The sequence below is a fragment of the Oncorhynchus mykiss genome, chromosome 18 (genome assembly GCF_013265735.2).
Source record: "Oncorhynchus mykiss isolate Arlee chromosome 18, USDA_OmykA_1.1, whole genome shotgun sequence".
Taxonomy (NCBI): domain Eukaryota; kingdom Metazoa; phylum Chordata; class Actinopteri; order Salmoniformes; family Salmonidae; genus Oncorhynchus; species Oncorhynchus mykiss.
In genome coordinates, this window is record NC_048582.1 from 42,927,400 (window position 1) to 42,954,748 (window position 27,349).

The 27,349-nt window shown below is 42.3% G+C and overlaps 1 pseudogene and 2 gene segments (V, D, J or C); 2 read left to right on the plus strand and 1 right to left on the minus strand.

Annotated features, from left to right (window-relative positions):
- On the minus strand, nucleotides 1-26,960 carry LOC110496321. The segment is given in 2 exon segments: nucleotides 1-599; nucleotides 26,892-26,960. A coding segment is annotated over 1 exon segment (252 nt).
- Nucleotides 4,223-5,273, plus strand: LOC118941170. The segment is given in 2 exon segments: nucleotides 4,223-4,746; nucleotides 4,939-5,273. Coding segments are annotated over 2 exon segments (372 nt in total).
- LOC110496322 lies at nucleotides 24,432-26,521 on the plus strand (annotated as a pseudogene).
- Nucleotides 26,961-27,349: the final 389 nt, after the last annotated feature.

A 27,349-nucleotide genomic window follows, 5' to 3' on the forward strand; every position in this document is an offset into this window, starting at 1 on the left:
TTTAACATTTTGAATGTCTTTATTATCTCAACATGTCAGAAACAACAGCATTATGGTAATAAGGTTCAGAACACATGTGATATGAAAGCCAAACAGATCTATTTGACATCAGAATCAGACATGTATTCTGTTCTTTGTTCCACTATGCTAAAAGCTCCTGCTGGAGGAAGGATTCACACACAGGATCCAGCCCAGCATTAGATCAGTGTGCTGGTGTTACTGGAACAGTAAGAAGGAGAGGTGCAGAGTAAAAACAGTGTAGTCAGAGGGGGGAACTCAATCAGAACACTGGTCTCTCCTCAGTGTCTCAGAGAGCGGAGACTGGGAGCCCTGGGTGGCCTCGCAGGTCACAGAGCCCACCTTCTTCCACTGGTCGACAGGGAGGGTCAGGGTGCTGCTCCAGCTGTAGTGGCCATCCTTCTCCAGGACCCCGGGGCTCCCGGTCACCTCCCAGGTGCTGCTGCTGCTGCCGTCCACCTTCCAGCTCAGCTTCCAGTCTGAGGGGAAGCCCTTGTTGGCCAGGCACATGAGAGTGGCCTTCCCCTGCTGCAGCTCCACACTGGAGGGGGGCAGGACTGTCAGGGTGGGACGAACATCACCTAGGAGACAGGTGGGAAGTTAGGGAGAGGGGAACTATCAATCAATCATCAGACTGATACGACAATAATGATGCAGCAGTTTTACATCTAAGCTGTAAATTACAATTTTTTTCCATCAGTAGGTTTCTGTTCCTCATACAGACAGTCAGTTTATCACACTTCCCTTTGAGTAGCTACTGAAGCATATTATAACTACATGAGATGACTGAAAATACAATCAACTATCTTCAAAATTGTACTATTTAAAATGTGAAATATTCCTCCCTTACTGTAATGGAATAAACTCCTATGAATCAAACTGCATTTCATTATTAATTATTATGATGATTCTTTTAAAGAACATTTCACAGAATGTATGAACAATTCTTAAATGATTAATTAAATTACAATTGGTTGATAATATGCCTGTGCTGAAGAAATAAATTCCAGTTGACTGTAAACATCTAACAATGAAATACATTTAATTTAAAAATCACACTAAAACATTTATGTTTTAAATAATCGGAAGAAAATGAATAAAGTGTAATTTACAAGATATTGTATCAAATTGAAAATAAACCTATATTTATATGAACAGCAGAAAAGCTGGACTTCACAAGATAGCAAGTCTTTTCAATAGATAGCAAATAAAACAACAAATGGGATCAAATAAGATACAAAATAGCAAATAGCAAATAGATAGCAAAGCTAAGCAATACCTTGTAGCTGAATGCTGAAGGAGTGAATTAAGTTGAATATAACCATCTTACAACAATTATATACATTTAAAAGACACATTTAAATAAATTGAATAGTGATATTATTTACGAGAATTGGTCTGTTAACCAAAAATAATAGCTTCAAAATTGAGGTTTAACCAAAATATATTTTCAAATGGGGACTCTTATGAACAGAATCAATCTTTTACCAAAAACATAACTATGCATAGTATTTATTTCAATTTTAATCTTAGTTTCTTCTCTCACAAGATCATCAGTGCATCTATATGCAAGGTCAGAACATTTTCTTTATTAGAGATAGGTAAACTTACTTCCAACATCCAGTCTAGTGCCTCCACCAAAAGTTAACCACAGTGATACAATCTCATTCAGCGGCCGTACAAAAACCTCTGACACTATAGTGACACTGCTTTTGCTCTTTCTAAAGCTACGTTCATCTAAACCACTGATTTCAACAGTATCTCTGTTCCAAATGAATACACACTGTATAACCTTGTTTGAATTATTACATCTTGAATAGGCATTTTGATTTAACAAAATGTACTTTAAGGAAAATAAATGCAAAACAAATTCTCCAAAAATAAATATACATTTCTACTTTCTATTTAAGGGAGTTGTAATATTGTTAAGAAAATTAAATGGGATTGTGATATCAGAGGTTAAGATCAAGAACTGAATACTTACTGCCAACACCCAGTTTGGTCCCTCCACCGAAAGTCCACCACAGTGATAGATTCTGATTCTGAAAACCTCCAGACAGACACAGAGGGGAATGACAACAGAGACATGGAACTGATGCCCCCTACTGGTACACTCTGGACCTCCAGTAGACTGGACACATTCACGTTCCCCATTGAACTTTCAACATTTTGAAAATGTCTGGTGGACTATGTTGATGTGCAGTGCCTTCAGAAAGTATTCACACCCTTTGACTTTTTCCACATTTTGTTGTCTAACAGCCTGAATTGAATGGGGACTTTTTAAGATAGTTACAGAGTGTGATGGTATGCTTGTCATCGGCAAGGACTCTGGAGTTTTTTTGAGGGATAAATGGAATGGAGCTAAGCACAGGCACAATCTTAGAGGAAAAGTTGGTTCAGTCTGCTTTCCACCAGATACTGTGAGACAAATTCATCTTTCAGCAGGACAGCAACTTAAAACACAAGACCAAATGTACACTGGAGTTCCTTACCAAGACGACATTGAATGTTTCTGAGTTGCCTTTAAGTAGTTACAGTTTTGAACTTAGATCGTTGACAAAAAATTTGACAATTAAATCCATTGGAAACCCATCTTGTTACACAACAAAATGTGGGAAAAGTCAAAAGTCCAATTTTTTACATTATTATGAATAAAAATATCTGCCAGCGGCATTTTGCGGAAGAGTCACACTGTCTGGAACATTCTCCCTAGTAAGTGGGACCTGCTCCATGTGTACATCTGTACATGATTTGTGGCAAATCTGTTTCAATCATGTCTTTGGTCACTTTCACGTGGGTCAAACAAAAACACCCTAATGATTGGCAGGCAATAGAGCCTCCCACAACGCAGGCGATGGCTGCAAGTTGCAACTGGTGAGGAGAAACTGCAGAAACTTGCAGTCAACTACAGTCAAAACTTCATGACCTTTGATCACATGGTTTTTGTAAAGTTCATGCAGTTGTTATGTAGGCTCAAGTCAGAATATGAGAACATATGAGAACTCATGGTTGCTTCCCACTCTTTATGCAAATGACCAGATATTGTCAATAGCTTCCAAATTAAGATAACATAAGATAGCAGTCATGGTAGATTTATGCTAGATTTATCTGTGTCAGGTAGGAAATTTGAAGTGCAATCATCCCACTGGGCAGATGTCATTTCAATGTCTGTTCCACATGTGTTCAACATAATTTCATTGAAATGACGTGGAAACGTGGCGTAGCGGTCTAAGGCACTGCATCGCAGTGATTGAGGCGTCATTACAGACCTGAGGTTGATCCCAGGCTGTGTCACAGCTGGCCATGACCGGGAGACCCATGAAGCATGGCACAATTGGGCCAGCGTCTTCCGGGTTAGGTAAGAGTTTGGCCGGCCTGGATTTCCTTGTCCCATCAAGCTCTAGCGACTTCTTGTGGTGGAAAAAGCGCCTGCAAGCTGATCTCGGTTGCCAGCTGGACAGTGTTTCCTCCAACACATTGCTGTGGCTGGCTTCCGAGTTCAGTGAGCAGTGTGTCAAGAAGCAGTGCGGCTTTCCAGGATTGTGTTTCGGAGGACGCATGGCTCTCGACCTTCGCCTCTCCTGAGTCCATAGGGGAGTTGCTGTGATGAGACAAGACTGTAACTACCAATTGGGGAGAAAAGGGGGTAAATCTGCAACAAAAAAACACACACACAGCTCATCAGGAGGAATCTGACCAGAAGCAGTTAACCCACACATTTCACATATTATCACTCTATGACATGAGCTCAAGAGAAGATAAAAACTTGTGAGGATTTCATGCACTCTGTTTACTAGTGTAGAGACTGTTTTAACAGTATTCATTTTTTTAGAAACAAATAATGAAATGTCTGAAGTCTACTGTCTTCCAGATATCTCTTAGATCTCTTATCTTTCATTGACCACGGAGCACCTGAACTCCTCCAGCACATCCAGCATGGACCCCACCTCCCTGGATTCAGGTCGCCTGATTTCAAACATCGTCCTGGGGCTGTGATGTGTGCTGGGCCTCCCTGGTAACATAGCTGTTCTGGAGGTCAAACTGCGCAGCTAGTCCCAACACCCCAACTTTACCGTGTGTCTCATGCTGAACCTGGCGTCCTCCGACATCTTGTACATGGCCACGATACATGTGTGTATCTATACTCTCCTGCTCTGATCTGACGCACACCCCAAAATGTTTCAATAGGTGCTGACTAATGGAAAGTAAACTGGATAAAAATAAATAAAGTTGAACACTACATATGCTCCTGAGAACTGAATGGGTATATAGAGTGTGTAACTTTCATTTCATACGGATCTGGGGGAGCTTGTACAGAGCACCACTACTGTCCATCTTGAGAAGGTCTGAAAAATACAGAGGCAGTAATTCTACTGTTAAACTTAAATGACCTTCTGAGCCTGAAAACCACTGTTGATGGACATAAACCACTGTGTACGTGGGCTCATTTATGATATAGTTGTTACCTTGTGTGGTTTATGATTTCAGTATTCTCAAATGTAATATACAGTAGGCCTACCTTGGGAAACTGTTGACTTCTTTTGTATGTGTGGTGTATTTGCGTAAACTATTGGGGTTTTGCATATCTGTCCTGCCTCATTGCTCCACATACTTTTAAAACCCCAGTGTTGATCAGTGACTGTTCACTCCTTTCAGAGCCACTGACACGCAGCATAATGATGATGTCACTGATTCTACTGCTGGGGACACTGGGGCTCCTTGTTCAGGGTGAGAGACACTTTGACTAACTTGGATTCATGATGGTTTTGGCTTCAGATTTAAACTTTGTGAAATTTAAAGGTTTTAATAAAAAACAATCTGGTTTTGCCTGATATGTTTCATGTTATAATGTGTAAGATTATCAATGTCTATTTGTTGTGATTAATAATCAACCTTTCTTTACTTTTGTTTATGTTTCAGACTCATCAGCAGATATAATTCTGACTCAGTCTCCTAAATCTCAGTCTGTTAGTCCAGGAGAGACTGTCTCTATCAGCTGTACAGCCAGTTCAAGTACGGGTAATAATCTCCAGTGGTACCTGCAGACACCTGGAGAAGCTCCTAAACTCCTGGTTTATCATGGTACAAACCGCCAGTCTGGGATTCCAGGTCGTTTCAGTGGGAGTGGATCTGGTAGTTCAAACACTCATTACACTCTGACCATCAGTGGAGTCCAGGCTGAAGATGCAGGAGATTACTACTGTCAGCAGGGTTCCAGCTATCCGTTCACACAGTGTTAGAGCGTCATACAAAAACCTCCCTCAGCTAAAGAGGAACTGCTCTGACTCAACAGCTGCAGAGTTACGGCGCCCCTCCCGTATTCTAAAGTGATTTAAAGACCAATTATTTGAAAAATGACGCATACTGTACATATCTCTCAATATATTCTCCAAATATGTTAAATCTTTGGAAACACACTGGGACCAATAAGGATACAGAGCTGTAGAAAATGCTTTCTTTTGAAGGACATGTTAAGCAAAGTTAAGAACAGGTTTACATTTACGCTTCGATTTCTCTTCATATTGTAAGAAGAACTCATTTCAGTACACAACAGCATGAGTGTTGACCCCGTCTGAACCAAACTATTCATGCCCTACTCAACTTCTATACGCCTCCAAACTTGAATGAGTGAATACAGTCATATCATTTGCATTCAAGAAATACTACTTTGACATCATTATGATACAGTATATCACATGGTTTCAGTATTACTAACATCATGAAGACCAGTGAGTTTAGAGCACTTGGCTTCAGTATTAGTAACATTATGAAGACCAGTGAGTTTAGAGCACTTGGCTTCAGTATTAGTAACATCATGAAGACCAGTGAGTTTAGAGCACTTGGCTTCAGTATTAGTAACATCATGAAGATCAGTGAGTTTAGAGTACATTTATTCAGTATTAGTAACATGATGAAGACCAGTGAGTTTAGAGCACATGGTTTCAATATTAGTAACATCATGAAGACCAGTGAGTTTAGAGTACATGGCCTCAGTATTAGTATCACTGTAGATATCCTTTTGACTGGTATTATATTTGGCCCAATTAGCTAAGCGTTCATTCCGAGAGGTTCATTAACTGAAATGTATCAGTAACATTATTTTTCACGATACCTCTCGATACCTACTCTCCTGGGCGACTGGACTCTGCAAGCTAGCCACCATCACTCCAGGTGCTCTACCTGCAGATGTGGAACCGGCTGGGACGCAAGGGGGAGGTTGCACTGCTCCTGGCCCTGTAGGGGCTTGCATGCGGCCTGACTGGCCCCGCTGTGACGACTCGCGAAATGTGCAATGAGTGCTGCCAAGACACGCGCTGGGGTTCATGATCCCATTCTCTGTGCTGGTCACATCCTACTGCTGCCTCCACGGACTGGTGAACCAAGTTGACGCAGCAGATCACAAGTGTTGTGGTTGCATTCTACATCCTCCGCATCCCTGTGATCCATAAGCGTGGTGGACATTGCCGGAGTGGTGCTGTGTCTGTCTGAAGTCGGTCTCTGCAGATTTGACTAAAGGGATGTGGCAGGCATGCCAACCCATAACTCTAACTCTCACCCTACCCATAACCAAACCCCTTATCCCTAACAGTAACAAATTAATAATTTCTTAGGGCTGTGATCCCGCGTATGGGATCGATATGACAACAGCCAGCTAAAGTGCAGGGCGCCAAATTCAAAACAACAGAAATCCCATCATTAAAATTCCTCAAACATAGAAGTATTTCACACCATTTTAAAGATGCACTTCTTGTTAATCCCACCACAGTGTCCGATTTCAAATAGGCTTTACAGTGAAAGCACCACAAATGATTATGTTAGGTCAGAGCCAAGTCACAGAAAAACACAGCCATTTTTCCAGCCAAAGAGAAGAGTCACTAAAATCAGAAATAGAGATACAATTAATCACTAACCTTTGATGATCTTCATCAGATGACACTCATAGGACTTCATGCTACACAATACATGTATGTTTTGTTCGATGAAGTTCATATTTATATAAACAAATCTCAGTAGACATTGGCGCGTTATGTTTAGAAGTTCCAAAAACATCCGGTGATTTTGCAGAGAGCCACATGAATTTCCAGAAATCCTCAAAATAGACATTGATAAAAGACACAAGTGTTATTCACAGAAGTAAAGATAGCCTTCTCCTTAATGCAACCGCTGTGTCAGATAATAAAAAAAACGTTACGGGAAAAGCACACCATGCAATAATCTGAGTACGGCGCTCAGAGACCAAACAAGCCAAAAAGATATCCGGCATATTGTGGGGTCAACATAAGTCAGAAATAGCATTATAAATATTAATTTACCTTTGATGATCTTCATCAGAATGCACTCCCAGGAATCCCAGTTCCACAATAAATGTTTGATTTGTTCGATAAAGTTTATCATTTATGTCCAAATTCCTCCTTGTTGTTAGCGCGTTCAGCCCAGTAATCCATCTTCAAAAAATTCCATTACAGTCCGTAGAAACATGTCAAACGACGTATAGAATCAATCTTTAGGATGTTTTTAACATTAATCTTCAATAATGTTCCAACCGGAGAATTCCTTTGTCTTCAGAAATGCAATGGATCGCGAGCTACCTCTCATGTGAACGAGCGTCACTAGCTTGTGGCACTCTGCTGGACCACTGACTCAAAGAGCACTTAAGAGCCCCTCCTTTACAGTAGAAGCCTCAAACAAGTTTCTAAAGACTGTTGACATCTAGTGGAAGCCTTAGGAAGTGCAACAGGACCAACATCCCACTGTATCTTCAATAGGGAATGAGTTGAAAAACGACCAACCTCAGATTTCCCACTTCCTGGTTGGATATTTTCTCAAGTTTTTGCCTGCCATATGAGTTCTGTTCTACACACAGACATCATTCAAACAGTTTCAGAAACTTCAGAGTGTTTTCTATCCAAATATACTAATAATATGCATATATTAGAAACTGGGACTTAGTAGCAGGCAGTTTACTCTGGGCACCTCTGGGCACCTTATTCATCCAAGCTACTCAATACTGCCCCCAGCCATAAGAAGTTTTAAGGTACTCACAAAATAGAAAAAAACGTTTTATCTGGATTCAGCTGGTCAGTCTATGTCATGGAAAGAGCAGGTGTCCTTAATGTTTTGTACGCTCAGTTTATACCAGTGTTGCAGTTGCACTAAACTCATACCATTTCTTAGTCATACCATTTCTTAGTCAATTGTCATCATTAATTAAAATTATAATTGAACAGGTAAAAAGGTATGCTTAGATAACCTATACCGATAAATATATATACAGTGCCTTACGAAAGTATTCGGCCCCCTTGAACTTTGCGACCTTTTGCCACATTTCAGGCTTCAAACATAAAGATATAAAACTGTATTTTTTTGTGAAGAATCAACAACAAGTGGGACACAATCATGAAGTGGAACGACATTTATTGGATATTTCAAACTTTTTTTAACAAATCAAAAACTGAAAAATTGGGCGTGCAAAATTATTCAACCCCTGTTCAGTGAGGATTTCTGAATGATCCAATGTTGACCTAAATGACTAATGATGATAAATACAATCCACCTGTGTGTAATCAAGTCTCCGTATAAATGCACCTGCACTGTGATAGTCTCAGAGGTCCGTTAAAAGCGCAGAGAGCATCATGAAGAACAAGGAACACACCAGGCAGGTCCGAGATACTGTTGTGAAGAAGTTTAAAGCCGGATTTGGATACAAAAAGATTTCCCAAGCTTTAAACATCCCAAGGAGCACTGTGCAAGCGATAATATTGAAATGGAAGGAGTATCAGACCACTGCAAATCTACCAAGACCTGGCTGTCCCTCTAAACTTTCAACTCATACAAGGAGAAGACTGATCAGAGATGCAGCCAAGAGGCCCATGATCACTCTGGATGAACTGCAGAGATCTACAGCTGAGGTGGGAGACTCTGTCCATAGGACAACAATCAGTCGTATATTGCACAAATCTGGCCTTTCTGGAAGAGTGGCAAGAAGAAAGCCATTTCTTAAAGATATCCATAAAAAGTGTCGTTTAAAGTTTGCTACAAGCCACCTGGGAGACACACCAAACATGTGGAAGAAGGTGCTCTGGTCAGATGAAACCAAAATTGATATTTTTGGCAACAATGCAAAACGTTATGTTTGGCGTAAAAGCAACACAGCTGAACACACCATCCCCACTGTCAAACATGGTGGTGGCAGCATCATGGTTTGGGCCTGCTTTTCTTCAGCAGGGACAGGGAAGATGGTTAAAATTGATGGGAAGGGGGGGATGGTAGGGGACGCCATGTGCGACTGACGTGTTTTCTGTTTGCTCCCGTGGTATTCTTAAAGTTTATGTGAATTCTGCAGCAGAACCGTATTTATTTTCGAATATTAATTTGGTGATCCCTTTCCGTAAAAACTAAGACTACTTTGCTTCAGAATGTCAGCATGTCGACCAAACATAAGGCCAAGAACATGACTTTAAGAAAACCCGGCCTACAAGACCCGCTCTCATCACCGCCCTCTCCTGAGTCTGAGGGCCCGGGGACGCACACTTACCCGGGGGCGCGGCTTGGCCTGGCGGCGCTGAAATGAACATTCTCGAGGCCATCAAACTACTACGCTCTGAGATAGTTGAAATGAAAACACAGGTGGTTGCTACGATTGAGGCCAGAATACAGGAGGTTTCTGATACTTTAAAAGCAGATTTAACCATCCTGCGGAACGAGACTGTGCCGGCAATTACATTACTCAAAACAACAACTGCATCACACACTACAACGATTGCAGCACTGGAGGCCTCCGCTACTAATGTCTCTCCGATTGAACTACATCCCTGGAGGCTGAAGTTAAACGCCTAGCTGCGTATTTGAAAAAGGTGAGGGAGAGCTTTGTGAGTTTAGAGGGATTCTCTCGCTGCAATAATCTGAGACTTGTATCAGTCCCAGAGTCCGCGGAAATGCATCGCGCCACAGATTTCGTTTCAGGGCTGCTGAAGGATGTTCTTGCCTTAGACGAAAAGCCCCTGATTGATCGAGCCCACCGGTCGCTGCGCCCAAAGCCTCCGACGAGCCCGCAATACCACTCTGAGCTTTCAAGGACAGAGCTTTTCCATATACCAGGACTACTCCCCCACTGTTTCCAGGCAGCGCGCAGCTTTCGGACAGGCCAAACGAGTACTTCGGGACCATCCAAGTGTGAAGTATGGACTGCGATTCCCGGCCCGTTTATGGATATCTCATGAGGGTAAAGACCACACATTTGAATCTCCGGAGGAGGCTATGGCTCACATTCAACGTCACATCAAGAAGTCTTGAATATGCTCACAGTTCAGCAACTGTTGCTTGCGAACTATGGATAGTAAGTACCCCACTTGTGGTACAATTATGTTGAGATATAACAGGCTAGTCTTGTATAGTTGGTGAAACTATTCAGGCTTATTTGATGTGATCTAATGTTTTGATCATCTAGTGTGCGTGCCTTTTCTCGCTCACCTATTTAGTTTGTTTACACATTGTCTCAGTGACTCAAAATATTTTTGGTTATTTGTTTACTGCATCCGTTTGCATTGACCCAGTAAACAGTAAATGTCTCCCGAGGCTACACGGTTTCTGGGGCCTCACTTTAATTTTAAAAGTTTTGAGCGTCATTTATGCCCAGCAAACGTTCAACGTTGCGCACACGTGATTTTTTGGGATTGGTTGTAAGCTGTCTCAGCTTCAATTAGACTACTATTATAATTACTATTATTTTTAATTGTCTTACTACGATTTCCTTACTTCAAATTAGATTTTTGGCTGAGAGCCTTTATACATTTTATTTATTTTCTCTCTCAATGCCTGTTATAAGACGGGGAATACAATTATATACATCTACAAGTGGTGCTTTTGTCATTCCGTTTGCACAAGTGATTCGCCTTTTTTTTATTTGAAAAGAAATACATACAAATCTTTCTTTTTGCTGCTTGATCCACTAACAAAACGCGACTTTAAAGAGCGTGACTGTGGGTTTAGGTTTAAGACCGCACTCTCACAGACATACTGTGCGAAGAGAACATGTTCTATTTAGGCTTGTACCTCGTTTGGGGAGGTATTGTCTGGGATGGGGGAGGGGGAGGGGTGGGGTGGCAGGTTGAATTGTTCAGTTCTAATGTTGTCATTCTGTCTTTTTAGTTTTTTTTTCTGTACTTTTTTCTGTACTTTTTCCAAACATTTACCACCGTACATTATTACTCTGAGACAAGTTATTCTGGGGGTTTTGGGCGCTCATTGCTTTTCCATTCTATGCTCTGATGACAGGGTTGAATAACGGGAATGCCCAGAGGGGCCGAAATAATACGATCAAGTACATTTCTTGGAATACCAAAGGGGTCAACAACCCGGTGAAGCGTAAGAGGGTGTTGACACACTTAAAGGGTTTGAATGCAAATATTGCATTTCTACAAGAGACTCACTTGAGGACAGGTGAGCATTTTAGGATGCGTAAGGACTGGGTTGGTCAAGCGTTCCACTCAAACTTTCATAGTAAATCAAGAGGTGCTGCTATTCTGGTTGATAAAGCTACTCCCTTTGTAGCTTCTGAGGTTATTGCTGATCCTAAAGGACGATACGTCATAGTAACTGGTGAACTGTTTTCTACCCCTCTTGTTTTGGCTAGTGTTTTTGCTCCCAATTGGGATGACACAAGTTTCATTTCTTCCTTTCTGTCTGCTATTCCCAATTTAGATTCTCATTTGTTGATCTTAGGGGGGGATTTCAACTGTAAAATGTCCCCAGTTCTTGACAAGTCCTCACAAACAAATACAGGCCCATCTAAATGTGCCCTACTTATTCAATCCTTTCTTCAGAAATATGCTATGTTTGAGGGCTGGCGTTTCCTACATCCTACAGATAGACAGTATTCCTTTTATTCTCATGTTCATCAAACATACTCCCGGATTGATTACTTCTTTTTGGACAAAAAACTTCTGCCTAACCTTCGGCAGTGTACTTACGAGAGTATTGTTATCTCTGACCATTCACCATTAGTGCTTGAACTAGAGTTTCCCCAGCGACCTCCTAGGTGTTATCAATGGCGTCTCAACCCCATTTTACTCTCAGATAAGGAGTTTGTCAATTTAATTTCTTCTGAAATTACCTTATTCCTAGAAACTAATTCAACACCAGGTACGTCCTGCTCTACCATATGGGAGTCTCTCAAAGCATACCTACGTGGCCAAATTATTTCTTATACAGCCAACCAAAACAGAGTTCGCTCCCAGCGACTTCGGGACCTGAGCGAGTCCATAGCCACATTGGATGAGAAGTATGCTACGGATCCTTCCTCTGATCTGCATAAAGAGCGCCAACTACTCCAATCTGAATTCGATGAGCTTTCTACCAGGCAAGCTGAACAGTTACTCTTGCGAGCTCGATACAAAGTCTATGAACAAGGTGACAAGGCCAGTAAACTCCTTGCACATCAGATCCGTAAATCTGAGGCCTCACGTTTAATCCCACAAATAAGGACCCCGTCTGGTGCCACCACAGTTATACATAAAGAGATCAATGATCAATTTAAACAATTTTACTCTGCGCTATACACCTCTGAATCCCCTCAAGACCCTTCGCTGATTGACTCCTTCTTGAATGGCTTGAATATGCCTTCAATTGATACAGACTCCCATGACTGTCTAGAAGAAGAATTTACGCTTGAGGAGATTGCAACAGCAGTGTCCGCAATAAAAAGTGGTAAATCACCGGGTCCGGACGGTTTTCCAACCGAATTTTACAGGACGTTTTCTGGTCTGCTTTGCCCATTCTTATCCCGACTATTTGCAGAGTGCCTCAATACTTCAAAGCTGCCGCCTAGCCTTTATCAGGCTTCAATTTCATTACTACTAAAGAAAAACAAAGACCCCCTGGAATGTGGATCCTATCGCCCAATCTCGCTTTTAAACTGTGATTACAAAATCCTAGCTAAGCTTTTAGCCATCTGTATGGAAGGCTTGCTGCACCAAGTAATACACTCTGACCAGACTGGCTTTGTGAGAAATAGGCATTTATTTTTCAATATTAGGCGCCATATGAATATACTGTACTCCCCAGCGTCGGAGGACCCGGAGGTGGTGGTCTCGCTTGATGCCGAAAAAGCGTTTGACCGCGTTGAGTGGGATTACCTAACAGCTGCCCTTTATAAATTTGGCTTTGGCCCCAAATTCATTGCGTGGATGAAGATTCTTTATTTTTTCCCCATGGCTTCGGTACGGACTAATAACTTGTCCTCTGACTATTTTCCCTTGCACCGCGGATCCAGACAGGGTTGCCCACTCTCCCCCTTGTTGTTTGCTTTGGCAATCGAGCCTCTCGCCATTGCACTACGCTCTAATGATGCCATTCAAGGCATAATCAGGGCGGGCTGGGAGCAGAAAGTCTCGCTATATGCTGACGACCTCCTTTTGTTTATCTCCAACCCCGACACCTCATTGCCACGTGCCCTATCTGTTCTTAAAAAGTTTGGATCAATCTCAGGGTACAAGCTGAATCTAGGCAAGAGTGAGCTTTTTCCGGTAAACAAGGCTGCTTTAAAGTGCTCTTTCACAAGTTCTCAGTTTAGGATTGTCCGGGATCAATTCACTTACTTGGGAGTAAAAGTGACAAGGAAATATTCAAATTTGTTTCAGGAAAACTTTGTTGCTCTTTTTGGAATTCGCTACCCCTTTCTCTTATCGGAAGGATTAATGTCATTAAAATGATTGTGTTGCCCAAATTTTTATATTTATTTCAATGTTTACCCATTTTTATTCCAAAATCTTTTTTTATTTCACTGGATCAAACATTCATGCATTTTATTTGGGATGGCAAGGTACCACGGATTGGTAGAAAACATTTACAGAAGCCTAGGTCATTGGGGGGTTTAGCTTTACCAAATTTTCAGACATACTACTGGGCTGCAAATTTCAGAGCCGTTCTGTACTGGCTGCAGACTGATCCTACTGGCCCTAGACCACTCTGGGCCCAGATGGAGTCTGAATCGTGTAAACCTGCCGCACTTTCCTCTGTGCTGTGCTCATCTCTCCCAGTGTCCCTAGGCAAAAGGTGTGCCAACCCAATTGTAAAGCAGTCTCTTAAAATTTGGAATCAGTTCCGTTTAGCCTTTAACCTCCGAGGCTTTTCTCTATCAGGCCCAATCAATCAGAACATTTTATTTCCTCCATCTTTGAATGATGGGGCTTTTGGCATTTGGCACTCACTAGGCCTTTCCTCGCTAGCCCAATTATTCTTTGATGATACATTTGCCTCTTTTTCTCAGCTGCAGGAAAAGTTCAATCTCCCCCAATCCCACTTTTTCCGCTATCTCCAGACTAGAAACTTTGTCAGGGCTAACACACCTTGATTTCCCAATAGGCCTCCGAATACAGCTATAGAGAGCATCTTGGAGCTGAACAAGCTTCCTAGAGGCGCAATTTCAGATGTATATGCAATCATTCATGACCTACAGAACCCTTCTTTGGTGCCTTTAAAGACTCGATGGGAAAAAGATTTGGGGGAGGAACTTGGGGAAGACGCCTGGGAATCTGTGCTGCGCAGGGTGCACTCGTCCTCTTTTAGCACTAGACACAGCCTCATTCAATTCAAGGTGGTTCACCGTATCCACTGGTCGGGGGCCAAACTTGGAAGAATATTCTCTGATTTTGATCCTACCTGTGTCAGATGTAAGGTGGAACCAGCCACACTGTTGCATATGTTTTGGGGCTGTCATAAACTGTCAGGTTTCTGGGAATTGATATTTAAATGTTTCTCTGATATATATGACACTGTTATAGATCCGTCTCCCCTTACAGCCCTTTTTGGAGTACTGCCCACGGGTACCCCCCTATCAAGAATCCAGTCGGACACTGTTGCTTATACAACTCTTTTAGCTAGACGGCTAATACTACAGAACTGGAAAATGGCAGCTCCCCCATCTTATAAATATTGGGTGAGGGATGTGTTGTGCTCTCTGAAACTAGAAAAAATTAAATTAAATTCACGTGGGAACCCCAAACTGTTTGATGAGGCTTGGGCTCCATTCCGGTCTTACTTTAAACAGTCCATCTTCTGATGGCATTCCAATTAATACTAAAATAAGTCTGTGACTTGTGGGTTGGAGGAGCTTCTCTCTGTGTTTTTGCTGGGGGGGGGGGTATTAAGGTTCATGTGCTTATTGATTGTGGTCCGCAGATGCCTTGTTCATCTTGCCCAGGCAGAGACTGAAGTGTTAGCTTGTTGTTCCCAGTTATTTTTACATTTTGTTCATGCCTACATGAATAATCATTTTATTTTTTTATTTTAAAGCATTGTACACTTTTTTTTTGTCCAGTGGATGGTCGGTCTGTGGCCATGACTCTCTGTGAGTGGTTGCATTTCTCCACCCTTATCCCTTGACTGCCTACAGGAACAATGGTGAGGTGCTTTGCTCTGTCCCTGTACTATAGATTGCCCTTTAACCTCTGTAGCCTTCTGCCTGGTGTGTTTAACTTGTCTAAAGTATGGTATCTTTAAAGCTATTTTTTTATTTGTATTTTTATTTGTATTTTTTATTTTTTTTCTAGTTGAGTATATTATTTGTATTGCTTTGTCTTGTCTGTGTGTGTGTGTGTAAAACTTAATAAACAGAGTTAAAAAAAAGAATAATAATAATTGATGGGAAGATGGATGGAGCCAAATACAGGACCATTCTGGAAGAAAACCTGATGGAGTTTGCAAAAGACCTGAGACTGGGACGGAGATTTGTTTTCCAACAAGACAATGATCCAAAACATAAAGCAAAATCTACAATGGAATGGTTCAAAAATAAACATATCCAGGTGTTAGAATGGCCAAGTCAAAGTCCAGACCTGAATCCAATCGAGAATCTGTGGAAAGAACTGAAAACTGCTGTTCACAAATGCTCTCCATCCAACCTCACTGAGCTCGAGCTGTTTTGCAAGGAGGAATGGGAAAAATGTTCAGTCTCTCGATGTGCAAAACTGATAGAGACATACCCCAAGCGACTTACAGCTGTAATCACAGCAAAAGGTGGCGCTACAAAGTATTAACTTAAGGGGGCTGAATAATTTTGCACGCCCAATTTTTCAGTTTTTGATTTGTTAAAAAAGTTTGAAATATCCAATAAATGTCGTTCCACTTCATGATTGTGTCCCACTTGTTGTTGATTCTTCACAAAAAAATACAGTTTTATATCTTTATGTTTGAAGCCTGAAATGTGGCAAAAGGTCGCAAAGTTCAAGGGGGGCGAATACTTTCGCAAGGCACTGTATATATATTTTATATATATATATATATATATATATATATATATATATATATATATATATATATATATAAATATATATATTTTACATAGAATTAGGCTGAACGATTATGGCTCTAAATTACAGGAAAAAGGTGTTTGAAAAATGGTCATCATTCATTACAATGACAATTGAACAGGTTAAAAGGTATGCTTAGATTAATCACGAGTAAAATTCAGTCTGTGCTGCTGCTCACCTCTAGTTGCTACTGGAAAAGTCATATTATCAGATATGAAGGTAAGACCCAGATGTGACAACGTCGAATAAACAATAGTTTAATATTCCCACAGGGGCAAGCAATAGACAGGTCAAGGAAGGCAGTGGTCAATAGTCCAGAGTAGTGGGGGAAAGGTACAGGATATCAGGCAGGGTCAGGGGCAGGCAGGCGGGCTCAGAGACAGGACAGGCAAGGGTCAAAACCAGGAGGGCAAGAAAAAGAGAGACTGGGGAAAAGCAGGAGCTGAGAGAAAATGCTGGTTGACTTGACAAACAAGATGAACTGGCACAGACAGACAGAAAACACAGTTATAAATACACAGGGGATAATGGGGAAGATGGGCGACACCTGGAGGTGGGTGGAGACAATCACAAAAACAGGTGAAACAGATCAGGGTGGGACAGTACTCCCCCTTTAGGGGCGCCACCTGGCGTCTTACAGGGGCGCGTAGCTGGTTGACTGGAGTGCCGGCGATGGAAGTCGACGATGAGGGCTGGGTCCAGGACGTTTCTAGCGGGGACACAGCACCTCTTCTCCGGGCCATAACCCTCTCAGTCCACCAGGTACTGGAAACACCTGCCCCGTGGACGAACACTCAGGAGGCGTCTTACCGTGTATGCTGGATGACCAAAAATATCCTTCTGTCTCACGCACACACACACACACACACACACACACACACGCACACGAGAAAGAAGCTGATAAGAGGCAGTTAACCCATATTACTTTCCTTATTATCACTCTATGACAAGAGATCAAGTGAGAAGAACAAACTTGTGAGGATTGCAAGCAGACTGTTTTCTGGTGTTCAGACCGTTATAACCTGTTCTGAGATGTCCAGCACCTGCAAAAAAAGTTAAACATAGAATTAGATGTCTAAAGTCTATTTCCAGATAGCTCTTACATCTCTTATCTTATTCTTTCACTGATCATGGAGAACCTCAACTCCTCCAACATCTCCAGCTTGGACCCCTCCTCCAAGATTTAGAGCATTGTCCTGGGGCTGTGCTGTGCACTGGGTTTCCCTGGTAACATAACTGGTCATACTGCGCCGCCCGCCCCAACGCCCCAACTTTACCCTGTGCCTCATGCTGAACCTGGCGTCATCCAACATCTGGTACATGGCCACGATACCTGTGTGGATCTGTACTCTCCTGCACTGCTGGGCCGTGTCACCTGCAAGCTAGCCACCTTCCGGCTCTACCTCAGCCCATAACTCTAACCATCACCCTACTCATAAACAAAACCCTTAACCCTAATCATAACAAATTAGGGTACTCACAAAAATAAAGGTGACTTTTTAAGGTGTTTTGGCTTGGTTTAAACAGCAGCCAATTTAGCTATTTTGTTCTCAACAAAACCCACATTTTTGGTTGCTGGCTCTGTATCTGTATAGCCTGTACTTTCTAGGTATCCATAGGTTAGCCTATATTTGTTATTTTGATGATCTGTCTCCTTTCAAGCTTGACCTCCAAATCCTAAATTGTATTTGTCAGCTTTCGAATGCATAAATATATACATTTAGTTTTAATGAATACATTGATTTGTTGTTTCTCTTACAGTACATGCACGTCTGCTTTGGAGGAGCCCCAACCTCCCAGAAAGTGTTGGACTATTTCATCATACTTGTGAAGTTGACTCATTCTTTGTCAAAATCTTGACAGGTATTTTAGCATTGAGCACCATGGAAAAACACTCTAGATGTATGTAACAACAGTTGTGCCTAAATAGATCAATACAAGCATGCAATTCAAACCTTGCACCACTCTGATGCCCAACATGGGTTCAACCATGTCAGTTTCAGTCTAAGACTCAACAAGAAGTGAGACAGCAGGCCAAGAATGACAAACAAAATAGTTATGAAACAAATGAAGGTAGAACTTGTAACATGTAACTGTCACGTCTCTTGATGGCGCCAGGCTGCCCTTAATTACACAAAACTGTCACCAACATTACAAGCAGCTGCTCAATATTGGTCTCACCTGGACTCCATTACCTTGTTGATTTCCCCCTCTATATCTGTCTGCTCCTCAGTTTGTTCCCTTTGTCAGCATTGATGTCGTTATTTTTCTCCTGTCCAGACGCTGTTCCTGCCCTGTTTCATGTCCGCTGTTTAGTAAATGTTCTCCCTGTACCTGCTTCACGTCTCCAGCGTTGATCCTCACAGTAACAACACATTTGGTACAAGGACAAACAACGTAATCCCCACAAGACCATGTCTGAAAAAGGCAAAAAGGCAAAAAGGCAAAAAAGGCAAAATCCTCAACATAATATTCACAGAGGATACAGAACGTTAAGAACACCTTCTTAATATTGATTTGCATCCCCCCCTTTTGCCCTCAGAAGTGTCAATTAGTCAGGCCATGGACTCTACAAGTTGTTGAAAGTGTTCCACAGTGTGCCTGGGATTTTTTTAAAGTCACACTACATTATTCTCCAGACAATTGAATGAAAGTGTGTGACAGCCATTTTATATGGATCTGGGAGAAGTTTAACTTAAAGTAAAAAACCCACTCTGCACATCACACAAAATGCCATTATGCATTGTCAAATCAAATCAAATCACATTTTATTTGTCACATACACATGGTTAGCAGATGTTAATGCGAGTGTAGCGAAATGCTTGTGCTTCTAGTTCCGACAATGCAGTAATAACCAACAAGTAATCTAACTAACAATTCCAAAACTACTGTCTTATACACAGTGTAAGGGGATAAAGAATATGTACATAAGGATATATGAATGAGTGATGGTACAGAGCAGCATAGGCAAGATACAGTAGATGGTATCGAGTACAGTATGTACATATGAGATGAGTATGTAAACAAAGTGGCATAGTTAAAGTGGCTAGTGATACATGTATTACATAAGGATACAGTCGATGATATAGAATACAGTATATACGTATGCATATGAGATGAATAATGTAGGGTAAGTAACATTATATAAGGTAGCATTGTTTAAAGTGGCTAGTGATATATTTACATCATTCCCATCAATTCCCATTATTAAAGTGGCTGGAGTTGAGTCAGTGTCAGTGTGTTGGCAGCAGCCACTCAATGTTAGTGGTGGCTGTTTAACAGTCTGATGGCCTTGAGATAGAAGCTGTTTTTCAGTCTCTCGGTCCCAGCTTTGATGCACCTGTACTGACCTCGCCTTCTGGATGATAGCGGGGTGAACAGGCAGTGGCTCGGGTGGTTGATGTCCTTGATGATCTTTATGGCCTTCCTGTAACATCGGGTGGTGTAGGTGTCCTGGAGGGCAAGTAGTTTTCCCCCGGTGATGCGTTGTGCAGACCTCACTACCCTCTGGAGAGCCTTACGGTTGAGGGCGGAGCAGTTGCCGTACCAGGCGGTGATACAACCCGCCAGGATGCTCTCGATTGTGCATCTGTAGAAGTTTGTGAGTGCTTTTGGTGACAAGCCGAATTTCTTCAGCCTCCTGAGGTTGAAGAGGCGCTGCTGCGCCTTCTTCACAATGCTGTCTGTATGAGTGGACCAATTCAGTTTGTCTGTGATGTGTATGCCGAGGAACTTAAAACTTGCTACCCTCTCCACTACTGTTCCATCGATGTGGATAGGGGGGTGTTCCCTCTGCTGTTTCCTGAATTCCACAATCATCTCCTTAGTTTTGTTGACGTTGAGTGTGAGGTTATTTTCCTGACACCTCACTCCGAGGGCCCTCACCTCCTCCCTGTAGGCCGTCTCGTCGTTGTTGGTAATCAAGCCTACCACTGTTGTGTCGTCCGCAAACTTGATGATTGAGTTGGATTGAGTTGGAGGCGTGCGTGGCCACGCAGTCGTGTGTGAACAGGGAGTACAGGAGAACGCACCCTTGTGGGGCCCCAGTGTTGAGGATCAGCGGGGAGGAGACGTTGTTGCCTACCCTCACCACCTGGGGGCGGCCCGTCAGGAAGTCCAGTACCCAGTTGCACAGGGCGGGGTCGAGACCCAGGGTCTTGAGCTTGATGACGAGCTTGGAGGGTACTATGGTGTTGAATGCCGAGCTGTAGTCAATGAAGTCAATGAACAGCATTCTCAAATAGGTATTCCTCTTGTCCAGATGGGTTAGGGCAGTGTGCAGTGTGGTTGAGATTGCATCGTCTGTGGACCTATTTGGGCGGTAAGCAAATTGGAGTGGGTCTAGGGTGTCAGGTAGGGTGGAGGTGATATGGTCCTTGACTAGTCTCTCAAAGCACTTCATGATGACGGAAGTGAGTGCTACGGGGCGGTAGTCGTTTAGCTCAGTTACCTTAGCTTTCTTGGGAACAGGAACAATGGTGGCCCTCTTGAAGCATGTGGGAACAGCAGACTGGTATAGGGATTGATTGAATATGTCCGTAAACACACCGGCCAGCTGGTCTGCGCATGCTCTGAGGGCACGGCTGGGGATGCCGTCTGGCCTGCAGCCTTGCGAGGGTTAACACGTTTAAATGTCTTACTCACCTCGGCTGCAGTGAAGGAGAGACCGCATGTTTTCGTTGCAGGCCGTATTTAGTCTGCCTGGGAGCAAGACATCCTGGTCCGTGACTGGGCTGGATTTCTTCCTGTAGTCCGTGATTGACTGTAGACCCTGCCACATGCCTCTTGTGACTGAGCCGTTGAATTGAGATTCTACTTTGTCTCTGTACTGACGCTTAGCTTGTTTGATAGCCTTGCGGAGGGAATAGCTGCACTGTTTGTATTCGGTCATGTTACCAGACACCTTGCCCTGATTAAAAGCAGTGGTTCGCGCTTTCAGTTTCACACGAATGCTGCCATCAATCCACGGTTTCTGGTTAGGGAATGTTTTAATCGTTGCTATGGGAACGACATCTTCAACGCACGTTCTAATGAACTCGCACAACGAATCAGCGTATTCGTCAATATTGTTATCTGACGCAATACTAAACATATCCCAGTCCACGTGATGGAAGCAGTCTTGGAGTGTGGAGTCAGCTTGGTCGGACCAGCGTTGGACAGACCTCAGCGTGGGAGCCTCTTGTTTTAGTTTCTGTCTGTAGGCAGGGATCAACAAAATGGAGTCGTGGTCAGCTTTTCCGAAAGGGGGGCGGGGCAGGGCCTTATATGCGTCGCGGACGTTAGAGTAACAATGATCCAAGGTCTTTCCACCCCTGGTTGCGCAATCGATATGCTGATAAAATTTAGGGAGTCTTGTTTTCAGATTAGCTTTGTTAAAATCCCCAGCTACAATGAATGCAGCCTCCGGATAAATGGTTTCCAGTTTGCAAAGAGTTAAATAAAGTTCGTTCAGAGCCATCGATGTGTCTGCTTGGGGGGGGGGGGATATATATACGGCTGTGATTATAATCGAAGAGAATTAACTTGGTAGATAATGCGGTCTACATTTGATTGTGAGGAATTCTAAATCAGGTGAACAGAAGGATTTGAGTTCCTGTATGTTTCTTTCATCACACCATGTCACGTTAGCCATAAGGCATACGCCCCCACCCCTCTTCTTACCAGAAAGATGTTTGTTTCTGTCGGCGCGATGCGTGGAGAAACCCGTTGGCTGCACCGCCTCGGATAGCGTCTCTCCAGTGAGCCATGTTTCCGTGAAGCAAAGAACGTTACAGTCTCTGATGTCCCTCTGGAATGCTACCCTTGCTCGGATTTCATCAACCTTGTTGTCAAGAGACTGGACATTGGCAAGAAGAATGCTAGGGAGTGGTGCACGGTGTGCCCGTCTCCGGAGTCTGACCAGAAGACCGCCTCGTTTCCCTCTTTTTCGGAGTCGTTTTTTTGGGTCGCTGCATGGGATCCACTCCGTTGTCCTGTTTGTAAGGCAGAACACAGGATCCGCGTCGCGAAAAACATATTCTTGGTCGTACTGATGGTGAGTTGACGCTGATCTTATATTCAGTAGTTCTTCTCGACTGTATGTAATGAAACCTAAGATGACCTGGGGTACTAATGTAAGAAATAGCACGTAAAAAAATGCATGGTTTCCTAGGAACGCGAAGCGAGGCGGCCATCTCTGTCGGCGCCGGAAGTAGAAAGAGGTAAAAAGAGGACGACAGAGCACCATTACTGTCCCTCATGCAAAAAAATGGAAACCATTTGCAATCAGGCTAAGGGTCCATTTATTTTCATAGATTCAATAATTGTATAATTTAGAAAATTAATTTGAATACTGCACAACTCCTGAATTATTTTAATTTTATTATAAAACGTAAATTAATAGAAGTGTTGCATTTAATACATAGAAATCTATTTGACCCCAACCCAGATAGGTCCAACACATTGAATCAATATTTGAATTTTAAAACAAAACAAGGCTTTTATGTTTTTGTATTCACAACTAAAGTCAGTTATGAGATACATTTATCTCCTAATGTTAACACACGTCCTAACTGTGAGTCATAAAGTGTTTTTTTGTCTCTTTCTGTGTGTTTCTATCTCCTATTGGAGGTTGTGTTCATGGCTGGGGCTCCTCTGATCTCTGGTCAGTATGAGTAAGGGAGACTTCCAGTAGAATCCTGCTGGATTGCAACTCTAGTTTGGAACACTCTTCTCTCTGGAGCTTCATTCACAAACACACTGGGACACGGAGGATACTGAGCTGTAGAGGATGCTTCTCTTTTGAAGAAGATGCTGAACAAGTAGTAAAGATTGGGATAAGTTTTCTGTTCAGGACCAAGATGGAGCCAACAGAGATGGTCGCCTCGCTTCAGATCCTTAGAAAACTATGCAGTTATTATTATTTTTTTAAATATATGATTTCTTACATTGTTAGCCCAGAAAATCTCAAGTGTTATTACATACATCTGGGAAGAACTATTGGATATAAAAGCGACGTCAATTTACCATCATTACGACCAGGAATACGACTTTCCCGAAGCGGATCCTTTGTTCGGACCTCCACCCTGGACATGCGATCATATCCCAGCGGCCGACCGAAAAAACGCGGTCGCGGCAGGAGAGGAAGACTGGTCAGACTCTGAAGGCGAGCACACCATTCACCGCTTCCGAGCATATTACAATGTCCAATCTCTAGACAACAAGGTGGATGAAATTAGGGCACGAGTTGCCTTCCAGAGAGACATCAGAGATACCCTAGACCCACTCCAATTTGCCTAACGCCTCAATAGGTCCACTGACGATGCAAATACCATCACACTGCACACTGCCCTATCCCATCTGGACAAGATGAATACCTATGTAAGAATGCTGTTCATTAACTACAGCTCTGCATTTAACACCATACTACCCTCCAAACTCATTAAGCTCTAGACCCTGGGTCTCGACCTCGCCCTGTGCAACTGGGCCTGGACTTTCCAGTGGAAGGGTAGGAAACAACATCTCTACCCCGCTGATCCTCAACACTGGGGCCCCACAAGGGTGCGTTCTCAGCCCTCTCCTGTACTCCCTGTTCACCCATGACTGCGTGGCCATGCACGCCTCCAACTCTATCATCAAGTTTGCAGATGACACTACAACACTGGGGCCTGATTACCAACAACAATGAGACTGCCTACAGGGAGGGGGTGAGGGCCCTTGGAGTGTGGTGAGGGCCCTTGGAGTGTGTGTGTGTGTGTGGGGGGTGGGGGGGAGGGAGGGATAAAACACACACAGACAGACAGACAGCTCATCAGGAGGAATCTGACCAGAGGTAGTAAACCCACACCTTTCACTTACTATCAATCTATGACATGAGATCAAGAGAAGATACATTTTTAATTTTTTTGTTGTTGTTACAATGTGTGGTGTGTCTATGATTTTAGTATTCTCCGATTTGATATACAGTAAGCATACTTCTGGAAACTGGTGACTAATTTTATCTGTGTGTGTGTGTGTGCGTGCAAATGCACGCATTTGCGTAAAATACATTTGCATAGCTGTCCTGCCTCATTGCTCCACATACTTTTAAAACCCCAGTGTTGATCAGTGACAGTTCACTCCTTTCAGAGCCACTGATACACAGCACAATGATGATGTCACTGATTCTACTGCTGGGTAACACTGGGGCTCCTTGTTCAGGGTGAGAGACACTTTGACTAACTTTGATTCATAATGTGTTTGGCTTCAGAGTTACACTTCATTCGTTATTTTAACCTGACAGGCTATGCTTGATAGGCTATTCTTTACGATATGTTTGTTGTTGTGATAACCTTACTAATCAACCTTTCTTCACTTTTGTTGATTTTTCAGAATCATCAGCAGATATAATTCTGACTCAGTCTCCTAAATCTCAGTCTGTTAGTCCAGGAGAGGTTGTCTCTATCAGCTGTACAGCCAGTTCAAGTACTAGTGATTATCTCCACTGGTACCTGCAGAAACCTGGAGAAGCTCCTAAACTCCTGGTTTATGTTGCTACAACCCGTCAGTCTGGGATTCCAGGTCGTTTCAGTGGGAGTGGATCTGGTAGTTCTTATACTCATTACACTCTGACCATCAGTGGAGTCCAGGCTGAAGATGCAGGAGATTACTACTGTCAGCAGGGTGGCAGCTATCCATTCACACAGTGTTAGAGCGTCGTACAAAGACCTCCCTCAGCTAAAGAGGAACTGTTCTGACTCAACAGCTACAGAGTCTCCCGTATTCTAAAAGTCGTCTAAACACCAATTCATCACAATATGACACTACAATAATGTAATTGGTTAGACGTGTCTATGGACTATGATACTGTACATATCTCTCAATATATTCTGCAAAAATTTTAAATCTTTGTTTAACCCACTGGGACCACTAAGGATACAGAGCTGTAGAAAATGCTTTATTTTGAAGGACATGTTGAACAAAATTCAGAATAGTTTTAGATTTTTTTTCACGCTTTGATTTATCTTCATATTGTAAGAAGCACTAATTTCATTACGCAATAGCATGAATGTTGATCCTGTCCGAACCCAACTATGCCCTACTCAACTTCTTTACCCCTCCAACCTTGAAGGAGTGAATACAGACATATCGATTCCATTCAAGAAGCACTGCTTTAATAAGATTATTATACATGTCACAAATGTAGTCTACATACTGTATACAAAGCCATAAAAGACTGCGAATTCCCCAATTTGAACGTTATGCAAAGTCCAGTGTAAAGTCTGCTTCCCCAGGCCATGTTCAGTTATTTAGTTAGACACACAGCTTCCACAGTCCCAGAGGATTTGAGGCTGAGTGAATGTGAGCTCTGGTTGGGTTGAAACTCAGATTTACATGGGCAGGGTGACCGCAACACCTGTTCCCAGAGAGTTCCACTGAGCTTGGAGCACATGGCTTCATAATTGGTAACATCCATAGTCATATAGTCATGTATTTAGAGAGTTAGGCCAACTTTTAGAGTTTGTAATGTTGTTCTAGTTCTAGACATTCAGTTACACAGCATCGTTGTAATGTTAATGGGGATCTACTATGCCTGCCACAGAATGTTGAAGTGTCATGTAAATACATCATAATGCAGAAACCTCAATGTCCTCTCTAATACATGGTTCTGGTAACATCATAAAGACTGGGGAGTCTAGAGAACATGACTTCAGTATTAGTAACATCATAAAGACTGGGGAGTCTAGAGAACATGGTTTCAGTATTAGTAACATCATAAAGACTGGGGAGTCTAGAGAACATGGTTTCAGTATTAGTAACATCATAAAGACTGGGGAGTCTAGAGAACATGGTTTCAGTATTAGTATTACTGTAGATATCCTTTTGACTGGTATTATATTTGGCCCAATCAGCCAAACACTCATTGAGAGAGGTTCATTGAATAACATGTATTAGTACAATTACTTTCCAGGGCAGAGAGCTCATCATTCTTTATGAAAATGCAATAAATCAAAAGTATCTCAATGTCTAATGGTAAAACTAATTAAATAATGATATCCAGGCAAACAGTTTAAAATTTTGAACGTCTTTATTATCTCAACATGTCAGAACCAACAGCATTCTAGTAATAAGGTTCAGAACACATGTGATATGAAAGCCAAGCAGAAAGAACTGAAAACTGCTGTTCACAAATGCTCTCCATCCAACCTCACTGAGCTCGAGCTGTTTTGCAAGGAGGAATGGGAAAAAATTTCAGTCTCTCGATGTGCAAAACTGATAGAGACATACCCCAAGCGACTTACAGCTGTAATCACAGCAAAAGGTGGCGCTACAAAGTATTAACTTAAGGGGGCTGAATAATTTTGCACGCCCAATTTTTCAGTTTTTGATTTGTTAAAAAAGTTTGAAATATCCAATAAATGTCGTTCCACTTCATGATTGTGTCCCACTTGTTGTTGATTCTTCACAAAAAAATACAGTTTTATATCTTTATGTTTGAAGCCTGAAATGTGGCAAAAGGTCGCAAAGTTCAAGGGGGCCGAATACTTTCGCAAGGCACTGTATATGCAAGGTCAGAACATTTTCTTTATTAGAGGTAGGTAAACTTACTTCCAACATCCAGTCTAGTGCCTCCACCAAAAGTGTACCACAGTGATACAATCTCATTCAGCGGCCGTACAAAAACCTCTGACACTATAGAGACACTACTTTTGCTCTTTCTAAAGCTACATTCATCTAAACTACTCTTATTTCAACAGTATCTCTGTTCCAAATGAATACACACTGTATAACCTTGTTTGATATATTACATCTTGAATAGGCATTTTGATTAACCTAAATTTACTTTAAGGAAAATAAATGCAAAACAAATTCTCAAAAAATAAATATACATTTCTACTTTCTATTTAAGGAAGTTGTAATATTGTTAAGAACATTTATTGGGATTTTGATATCAGAGGTCAAGATCAAGAACTGAATACTTACTTCCAACACTCAGTTTGGTCCCTCCACCGAAAGTCAACCACAGTGATAGATTCTGATTCTGAAAACCTCCAGACAGACACAGA